At 32.3% G+C, this 10,099-nt stretch overlaps 3 protein-coding genes across 4 annotated transcripts in view; 1 reads left to right on the top strand and 2 right to left on the bottom strand.

Moving 5' to 3' along the window:
• Positions 1–4,480, bottom strand: part of LOC111683634 (CTP synthase) — a 37,473-nt gene extending 32,993 nt beyond the window's left edge. Inside the window, exons 1-3 of one of the 2 annotated variants that reach the window (XM_046951353.1) lie at positions 4,271–4,480; positions 3,878–3,929; positions 3,634–3,803 (exon numbers count right to left, since the gene is read on the bottom strand). In XM_046951353.1, coding sequence (XP_046807309.1) covers positions 3,634–3,799 — 166 coding nt within the window. In that variant the 5' untranslated portion in view covers positions 3,800–3,803; positions 3,878–3,929; positions 4,271–4,480. Of the gene's footprint in view, positions 1–3,633; positions 3,804–3,877 lie in introns of both variants that reach the window. The other variant, XM_023445726.2, reaches the window with a different exon arrangement.
• A 551-nt stretch (positions 4,481–5,031) lies between these two features.
• On the bottom strand, positions 5,032–7,535 carry LOC111683624 (glycine--tRNA ligase). Its single transcript, XM_023445717.2, has one exon. The coding sequence runs from the start codon at positions 7,462–7,464 to the stop codon at positions 5,164–5,166; it is 2,301 nt and encodes a 766-aa protein (XP_023301485.2). The 5' UTR covers positions 7,465–7,535; the 3' UTR covers positions 5,032–5,163.
• Positions 7,536–7,967: 432 nt separating this feature from the next.
• LOC111683628 (serine/threonine-protein kinase RIO1) lies at positions 7,968–10,099 on the top strand. Its single transcript, XM_023445721.2, has 2 exons — positions 7,968–8,153; positions 8,226–10,099. Exons 1-2 carry the CDS (start codon positions 8,091–8,093, stop codon positions 9,972–9,974), a joined length of 1,812 nt encoding a protein of 603 aa, XP_023301489.2. The 5' UTR covers positions 7,968–8,090; the 3' UTR covers positions 9,975–10,099.

The following is a 10,099-nucleotide window of genomic DNA, read 5'->3' as shown; positions in this document are numbered from 1 at the left end:
GTTCTAGTTCTGTTCTAGTTCTGTTCTAGTTCTGTTCTAGTTCTGTTCTAGTTATGTTCTAGTTCTGTTCTAGTTCTGTTCTAGTTCTGTTCTAGTTCTGTTCTTGTTATGTTCTAGTTCTGTTCTAGTTCTGTTCTAGTTCAGTTCCAGTTCTGCTCTAGTTCTGTACTAGCTCTTTTCAAAAATCTTCGCGCCACAATGCTCAAAACTACGTCATGTTTTTCAACCTAAATATATTAAAATACATTTAAGAAAAAATAAATAAACATTTTGTTGTTTATTAATGAATTTTGTAAAGAATATTAATGCCAAACGTATAATAAGTAAAATTGCATATGCTTTGCCTTTTCTTTTATCTCAAAATTGTTTTCAATTTTAAATTTGTTTGTGCAAAATAAAAATGGCATTTTGTTTTTATTTTTGTTTTAATTTAAAATGTTTTCAATTTTTGTTTTATTCATTTTTTTAACTAATTTATATATTAATATTTTATTTACATTATATGCGCGCGCCTTTTTCTTAAATTTCTAATAAACAAGCAGACGTCTGCTAGACTTGATAAGATTTGTAATTTGTATTAGTTAATTTCCTAAGTATTTAGTGAAAAACTGGCTGAGATAACTTTCGTTTTTCATTTTAATTATTGTTTAAATATGACAAAGCTTTGTAATCAATTTGGGTTTCCTTTTTTCTTTTTTATAATCATTCTAGTGTTATTTCTATTATTAATTTTATTATTATTTAGTTTTTATTTTATAAACTAAATAGTTTGTAAAACAAGGCTGCAATATTATCTCTAAAACCTATATATTTATTTACTATAACCACTTGTTATTATCAACTAATCACAGTAAAAAAAAATACATAACAAGTTCAGGATTTCATACAAATAAAACTTAATTAATAATTATATTATTTGATCTTATTTTGTTGTTATTAACTTTTTATTCTTTATATTTTCTGCTTAATATTTGACTTTGTTGCTTAACTCTCTTTGAATCCCTAAATAAACGACAATTTCTTATTTTGTAAAAAAGAAATATGTATTAAAAAGAACAGCAGACGCAGTAGATTTTTGGCAATTTTTCAAAAAAAAAAAAACAAGTAGGAAAGTATAGTCGGACATGGCCGACCATATAATACCCTACACCCTGAGTATATTTTTACAATTTTTACTTTTATAAAATTTTTATTTTTTGTAATATTCAACATAAAGAAACTTTTATGTTGAATATTACCATAATTCCAAAATATTTAAGCCATTTATTGATAAAAAAAAAAAAACTAAAATTTCTAAATGAGGCTTTATATAGGTCAAATATGGGCCGATCCTCGGTAAATTTGGGAAAAGGATATATTTCTAAATAATAGTTAGTTTTGATGAGTTTCATTGCGATACAAATAGTTACAAGTCAATTTTAGATGTTTAAGTCATTTTTTGAAGGGGGGTTTGTATGGGGGCTAGGGTCAAATATAGGCCGATCCTTACGAGTATCTGCAGTGTCATTTATACTTATATAAAACTTATTTGTGCCAATTTTTAGAGAGATAGCAGAATATTTGACGTGATTATAACATAAAAAGTTCAAATCGGGAGGTACGTTTGTATGGGGGCTAGGTGAAATAATGGACCGATTTCAACCATTTTCAATAGGTCCTTGTGCCAAAAAACATGCCTGGTCTAAATTTCATCAAATTATCTTGAAAATTGCGGCCTGTACCTTGCGCACAAGGTTTACATGGACAGCCAGCCAGCCGGACAGACGGACGGACAGACGGACATGTCTTAATCGACTCAAAAAATGATTCTGAATCGATCGGTATACTTTAAGGTGGGTATTGGACCAATATTTTTGTATGTTACAAACATCAGCACAAACGTATAATACCCTCCCCACTATAGTGGTGTAGGGTATAAATAGCAGAAACAAAGTCAAAACATGTAAATGATTATGATGTCATAAGGCAATGCAGATAAGAAGAACACTCTACTTTAGTTTAGTTCGAGTTCAGGTCTAGTTCAGTTCTAGTTCAGTCCTAGTTCAGTTCTAGTTCAGTTCTAGTTCAGGTCTAGTTCAGTTCTAGTTCAGTTCTAGTTCAGTTCTACTTCAGTTCTAGTTCAGTTCTAGTTCAGTTCTAGTTCTATTCTATTTCTGTTCTAGTTCAGTTCTGTTCTAGTTCAGTTCTGTTCTAGTTCAGTTCTGTTCTAGTTCAGTTCTGTTCTGTTCTAGTTCAGTTCTAGTTCAGTTCTAGTTCAGTTTTAGTTCAGATCTAGTTCAGTTCTAGTTCAGTTCTAGTTCAGTTCTAGTTCAGTTCTAGTTCAGTTCTAGTTCAGTTCTAGTTCAGTTCTAGTTCAGTTCTAGTTCAGTTCTAGTTCAGTTCTAGTTCAGTTCTAGTTCAGTTCTAGTTCAGTTCTAGTTCAGTTCTAGTTCAGTTCTAGTTCAGTTCTAGTTCAGTTCTAGTTCAGTTCTAGTTCAGTTCTAGTTTAGTTCTAGTTCAGTTCTAGTTCAGTTCTAGTTCAGTTCTAGTTCAGTTCTAGTTCAGTTCTAGTTCTATTCTATTTCTGTTCTAGTTCAGTTCTGTTCTAGTTCAGTTCTGTTCTAGTTCAGTTCTGTTCTAGTTCAGTTCTGTTCTAGTTCAGTTCTAGTTCAGTTTTAGTTCAGATCTAGTTCAGTTCTAGTTCAGTTCTAGTTCAGTTCTAGTTCAGTTCTAGTTCAGTTCTAGTTCAGTTCTAGTTCAGTTCTAGTTCAGTTCTAGTTCAGTTCTAGTTCAGTTCTAGTTCAGTTCTAGTTCAATTCTAGTTCAGTTCTAGTTCAGTTCTAGTTCAGTTCTAGTTCAGTTCTAGTTCAGTTCTAGTTCAGTTCTAGTTCAGTTCTAGTTCAGTTCTAGTTCAGTTCTAGTTCAGTTCTAGTTCAGTTCTAGTTCAGTTCTAGTTCAGTTCTAGTTCAGTTCTAGTTCAGTTCTAGTTCAGTTCTAGTTCAGTTCTAGTTTAGTTCTAGTTCAGTTCTAGTTCAGTTCTAGTTCAGTTCTAGTTCAGTTCTAGTTCAGTTCTAGTTCAGTTCTAGTTCAGTTCTAGTTCAGTTCTAGTTCAGTTCTAGTTCAGTTCTAGTTCAGTTCAGGTTCAGTTCTAGTTTACTTCTAGTTCTGTTCTAGTTCGGTTCTAGTTCTTGTTCGGTTCTAGTTCTTACTCAGTTCTAGTTCAGTTCTTGTTCAATTCTAGTTTGGTTCTAGTTCTTTTCTACTTCTTTTCTATTTTTGTTCTAGTTCAGTTCTAGTTCTGTTCTAATTTTGTTCTAATTATGTTCTACATAAGCAAGTACCTATATTGGTGTAGGGTTTGATAACATTTAATACAACAGAAAAAGGAAATTAAAATAGACAACAAAAATAAGAAAACAAAAAAACGTAAATAAAACAAATCAAAAAATGACCTTCATAATAAACAATATAAAATTTAAGAAATTATTTTATATTCTATTCCTTACTTAACAAAAAATTTTCAACGGTGGCTATAACGCCACCAAAATAAACCAGTTTCTAACAAATTTCATGGCTTTTTCGCCGATTTAATTAATAATTTCAACAATTATTTATAAAAAAATAATTATAAAAGAAATCCAAAAATAAACTTACCATGTTCATAGGGTGAAAAGGTGCCGGCATCTATGTTAATATAAGGATCTATTTTAATGGAAGTAACATCTAGACCACAGGATTTTAATAATGTACCAAATGAGGAGGCAATAACACCTTTGCCCACACCACTAATAACACCACCGGTAACTAATATGTATTTCATAGTGCTATACGTAAAAGAATTTGAAACTTTCAATAGAAATTTAATAAAAACAAATATATATTTTTTTAATGGAAATACCTTATTTTTAATTATTTAACTTTCTGTTACACGAGGAAATAGTTTTTTTTAGCTAAAATTTAGAAACAAAACAAAAAATGTGTTTATTTTACAGATTGTCTGGCTGGTGGAAGGGATGCTGTAGATTTGAGACGCAAAAAAAAAAAACACGCGGTTTAGTATATTACTATAAATTAAACAAATTCAATGCAATTTATATTATGAAACTTTAGTAGAATTTTTTTTAGTTTATTAATTGTTTAGTTTATTTGCGTTGCTATTTATTAGTTGTTTTTCGTTAAAAAAGAAAAATTATTGAATTTTCCTTTTTTTGCTTTGACAGTCTCTTAGAAGATTCTATTATGCATATTTGCTGTCACGTTTTTTTTTTGCTTTTAATTTTCGTTAGGCTACCTTTTGATTTGTTTGTGATTACTTTTACGTTTATTTTGAGTTGTGTTGTTTTAGCAAAAGTTTATTTGACGTTGTTTTTTATAAACTTTTTAGTTAATATTTAATAAAAATATTATATATAAATTTGCGCGATATTAAAAAAACTTTATTTGCAAAAACATTTCAACAAACTAAACACGATGTGTTATTGACAGTTTGGCACATGTTTTGACTGGTGTTGCCAACTAGAAATTCTTGCCGTAAGCTAATTTTAGAGGTGCCATATGTTTATGAATGAAAAAAAATGCTATGTTAAAAAAAACATAGAAAGTCGAGTACACATATGTCTGTTTTTTAAAACGTTTATTTGAAATTTCTAAAAAAAATATTAGAAATTATTTAATCTATGTAATATTATTATATAAGAAATCATATTTTTTTAAATTTTAATTTTTTTTGTTAGGCAATATGGCAAGCTTTTATATGTCAAAGACATAAGTGCAAACAGTATGGCCATCTTAGTTTAAAAGGTAAACTAAACGAAATAACGGTCATTTTAACACTGATTTATTTATTTTAAGTGAAATTGAAGCAAATTAAGATTTGTTTAAAATTTAAACACTTTTTTAATAACATTTTTGCAAAATTTATAATTTAAAGCAATAAAAACTTGTAATAAATACATATAATGAAAAAAAGTAAAGAATTAAAGTAAATAAAAACAATTTTTATTTTATCTCTCATTAAGCACTTTATTTATTAAAGTGTTAAACACTTTTTTTAAGTTAAACTATAATTTTTAATAATAATAAATGTTTATAAAAATGCCGTATTAATCAAAAAAGCAATAAAAAACCAAAAAGAAACTTAAAATAATATTAAAAAGAAAATGTGTAAAAAGTCTTCGAACACATTTACTTGGTAGCCTCTTGCTGTTCGAACAAAGGATATTTCTCCAAAACTTGAGACCATTGTAGCTTGCCAGTGGACAAATTCTTGACTACGTCAATTACTTCCGACATATCGACACGAACCTGTTTCATGCTATTTCGATCTCTTAAAGTGACCGTGTGCGGTTCTTGTAGAGTGTCAAAATCGACTGTAATACCAAAAGGTATGGCTATCTCATCGGTACGAGCATAACGGCGACCAATAGAGCCACTGGAATCATCAACTTTGTGTGATAACTCGGCCTTGGTTAAGGCTTGTGAGAGTTGACGTGTAAAAGGTTGGAATTCAGCATTATTGGATAAAGGCAAAATGGAGCATTTCAAGGGAGCCACCACCGAGGGCAAAGTGAAATAGCAGCGTTGTTCATCACCATCACGACAAAGGAAATTCTGTTCCAACAATGCATACATAATACGTCCAATGCCAAACGAAGGTTCCACCACACTGGGTATGATTTCTTCAACGTGCACCGTTTTCGAAGAGTGTTTGACGGAAATGGTATCAGGAGTAAGTTTGAAGGTGGCACCCTCTGCTACATTAAGAGTATATTCCTTGGAATCGTTTAATTGTTGTTCCACTGATTTGATGTCCTCCAAAGATAACTTAGCCAAAGCATCGGTGATGGCTTTAGCATCCTTTTTGAAAGTTTTACCCAAAGTTTGCTTATTGGGTACAATTTCGGAAACTTCCACAGTTTTGGGAGCTGGCAAACGTTTCTCGGCCACCAATCTGACACCAGTAGCCTGCATATGTTGACTTAAATCATAGGCAGAACGATCAGCACAGCCAACACATTCTACCCAACCATAACTGGTCAAACATTCAGCATCCCAGCAATCGCAAGCATAATGAGCCATTTCATTGCCCATATGCTGGCGGAAACGCAAGCACTCTGGCTTAATGCCAATAGTCAGCAAAAATTGATGTATGCGAGCCATATAGTAACCCAAAGTTTCATTGGCCACTAGACCGGTCTTGACAGCTTCGCCTATGCTTAACTTTTGAGCCGATTTACCATCCATTTGATTGCATGCAGAATACAAAGTCATCATAGTGTTGGCTACTAACTCGAATTTAGGATGATCTTTTTGGGCAGGATCACAGAAATGTTCTATCTCTGCCATGGTGAATTCTCTTACTCTTATCAAACCGGAACGAGGAGAAATTTCATTACGGAAAGAGTTTCCAATTTGGGCCACAGCAAAGGGTAGTTTGCCCTGATTGAATTCCAATAAACGTTTGAAATTGACAAAAATACCCTGAGCAGTCTCGGGACGCAAGAAACCCTTTACCAAACCAGTGGGACCAATTTGGGTGGCAAACATCAGGTTAAACTCTATGGGTTCGGTCAAATCATTGCCGGTTAGGGGAGATTTAATATTGAATTTTTGCAATATATCAGCCATTTCTTGCTTATTCATGCCGTCCAATTTAATAACAATATCCTCACACTCGGCCTTAAGTTCAGCGGTGGCTGTCTTTTCTTTAGACAACTTTTCCAAGGCATTTTTAATCAAATGATCCAAACGAAAACATTCACCGGTCTTAACATCCTTAACCATCAAATCAGCAAAACGATCCACATGACCGGAAGCTTTTAACACAGGCTCTGGCGTTAATATAGAACAATCCACCTCCAACATTTGTTCTTCCAAGGAGAAAAACTGTCTCCACAAAGACAATATATTCGATTTCAAAGCACAGCCCATGGGACCAAAATCATACTGGCCGGTTATACCACCATAGATAGCAAAACTTTGGTCATAGAAGAATCTACGCTTGAGCAAATCCTCCATTTTGGAACGATCAAAATTCACCACATTGGGCGTCAATTCCAATTCTTTATCTTCCAAAGCCTTTTTGCGTAATTTCAACTCAGCTACTGCTTTCTTAACATCAATTTCAGCAGCACCATTCGCTTTCAATTCACGCACCAAATTACCCTGCTCCAAAACCAAAGCTCTCAAAGGAGCCAATTGCTCTTCCATTTCGGGGGTAGTCATATCTTTCAATTGCAATCTAACGTTTCTTTTGGACTTTTTACTGCCCCACTTTACTGAAGCCTGTACAGAACTTTTATAACGTTTACTTTCTTGTATAAAATCGTTAGAAAACTTGATGATTTCACCACTTTTTAGCAAATTTTTTTCTTTTCGTTTTACTGCTACGCTGGCAAATTCTTGATATTGCACTGCTAATAGCGGCTTCAATTGATGGAATTTGAAGGTAAATTTATAAAATCTATTTAACACCTGCAAAGACATGTAGTTTATGTTATTAATTGCACAATTTTAAAGTTTACATCACAGTTTTAGACCGGAAAATTTGTACGAGAACTCGGCAGAAAATGAAAAATTACCTTTCACACACATGTGAATGCAAGAGACAAGATGACAGATGTTTAATAAACGAGTTGTCATACTTTAGGGGAATAAAAATGAATGAAACAGATGAAATTGTGGAAAAAAATGCAATATAAATGTGACAACCAGACATGGGAGTATTATGTTTAATTTATATTACAATTTTTTTAAGAAATTTTTGAAAAATAAAAATATTTTAAGTAATTTTTAAAGAAAATTTTCGTTTGTTACTTTGTTTCGAAAAAAAAGAACATTTTTTTTAAATGTTTAAATAGTTTTTGTGAAATAACTCAATTTATGTTATAATAAAAAATTTATTACTACCAGCTCTGCATAAGAGTGCTGCCAAGTTTTTTTTATTTATTCAGCTGTTTATTTTGACAATTTCACCAGCTTGAGAAACATAAACAACAAACACGTGTGGAAGTTTGTATAAATTCTTTAAATTACTAATTTTGTTTAAAAATTTCAATAATTGGGCAAAAAATTAAATATAAATTAAAATATTTGCTTTTAAAGTGTAAACTATGACAGACTTCCATCAATTTAGTGATGCCGACGAAGAAGAGGAGTCACCAAAGCCATTTAAAGTGAGAACTCTTCAATAAAATCTTGTTTTAAAGGAAATTTTTTAAAGTATTTTTTTTTATTTAAATTAACAGGAAAATTTGGCCAGAAAATTTAGTAAATTAACAGTAAAACATGTTATGTTTAAAGATTTAAGCGAAAAAACTAATGAAAATGATGATTTAAAAGAAAAGATTTTAAATGAAGAAGAGGAGGAAGATGCAAATGAAGAAGAGTGTGATTTGGACTATGATGACTATGAAGAGGATGAAGACTATGAGGATAATTATGATTATGAGGAAAATTATGCAGGTTTTCAGAAGCACAACCATAATCAAGTTTCCTTAAGTACAGGAGGAGTTGGTGGTAATACAGGTGGCTCGAATTCCACACAACGTGTCAGCAGTTACCAACCTAATGAAAAAATGTTCACACGTTATTCAGCACGCATTAATGTGGAAAAATATGATCCCACCACAAATATGTCGGCTCAAGCGGCAAATCGTTTAGTTAACTTTGGCTCCAAGCAGGATAATAAAGTGAAAATACGTGATAAACATGATCGAGCCACAGCGGAACAGGTAATGGATCCACGCACTAGAATGATTTTGTTTAAGCTATTGAATCGTGGCCTGATTCAAGAAATCAATGGTTGCATTTCCACTGGCAAAGAGGCCAATGTTTATCATGCTTTGGCCCGTGATACAGATGATGAATTTGCTATAAAGATCTATAAAACCTCGATATTAGTGTTTAAGGATCGTGATAAGTATGTGAGTGGAGAGTTTCGTTTCCGCCACGGTTATTGTAAATCAAATCCTCGTAAAATGGTACGCACTTGGGCGGAGAAGGAAATGCGTAACTATTTGAGAATGTTTAATGCTGGAGTACCAGTGCCAGAACCCATTTTATTACGTTCCCATGTTTTGGTTATGAGATTTTGTGGCAAAAATGGTTGGCCTTCGCCTAAACTAAAAGACGTAGAAATAACTACTTCCAAGGCTAGAGAACTTTATCGTGATTGTGTGGTTTTAATGTGGAAAATCTATAATAAATGTCGTTTGGTTCATGCTGATCTTTCGGAATTCAATATTTTAGTGCAAGATGGTCAGCTTATCATCATAGATGTCTCTCAGTCTGTGGAATATGATCATCCACATGCATTTGATTTCTTGCGTAAAGATTGTACCAATGTTTCTGAGTTCTTCCGTAAAAAATCGGTGGCCACCATGACCGTTAAGGAGCTGTTTGATTTTATTACCGATCAAACAATAACCGAGGAAAATATGGAGTCATGTTTGGAAAAGATTTCCGAACAAATAAAAGATCGTGATTTTGAGGCTATAACAGCGCAAGAGAAAATCGATGAGGCAGTTTGGCAAAATACCTTTATACCCAAGCGATTGGATGAGGTGCGCTATTTTGAGCGTGATGTAGACAAGGCTAAAAAAGGGGAGAAGGCTAATTTGATTTATGGTAAAATTACGGGACTCAATGATCAATTGGAAGTACAAAAGAAACCAGAAATTCTAACAGAAAACGAGGAGAATAAGAAAAATTTGAAAAAATCCAAGGAAAAATCTAAAGAGAAAGAACAAAACGCTGCTGCTGATGAAGAGGAGGAAGAGGAAGAAGATGAAGAAACCGATTCCGAGGAGGAGGAAGATGATGATGATGAAAATTCTAGATTTAAAAACTCTTCACGTCCTCGTGATGAATCACCTGAAAGTAAGAAAGCTCGCAAGAAGGCTGTTAAGGAAGCCAAGGCCGAAAAACGTAAAGTCAAGATTAAGAAACATGTTAAGAAACGTAAAGAGAAAATTGGCAGTGCCAATAAAAAGTAGTTTTTTTTTGTATATTTTTCTTGATTTAATTTTTATGCTGTATATTTTTACAGACATATTTTACTTGTAAATTATTTTGATTTTTATTTTTAATTATAGAATAAATGAATGGACCTTTATTGTAA

Source organism: Lucilia cuprina, chromosome 5 (genome assembly GCF_022045245.1).
Source record: "Lucilia cuprina isolate Lc7/37 chromosome 5, ASM2204524v1, whole genome shotgun sequence".
NCBI classification, from domain to species: Eukaryota; Metazoa; Arthropoda; class Insecta; order Diptera; family Calliphoridae; genus Lucilia; species Lucilia cuprina.
This window is presented reverse-complemented; position numbering and strand designations above follow the sequence as displayed.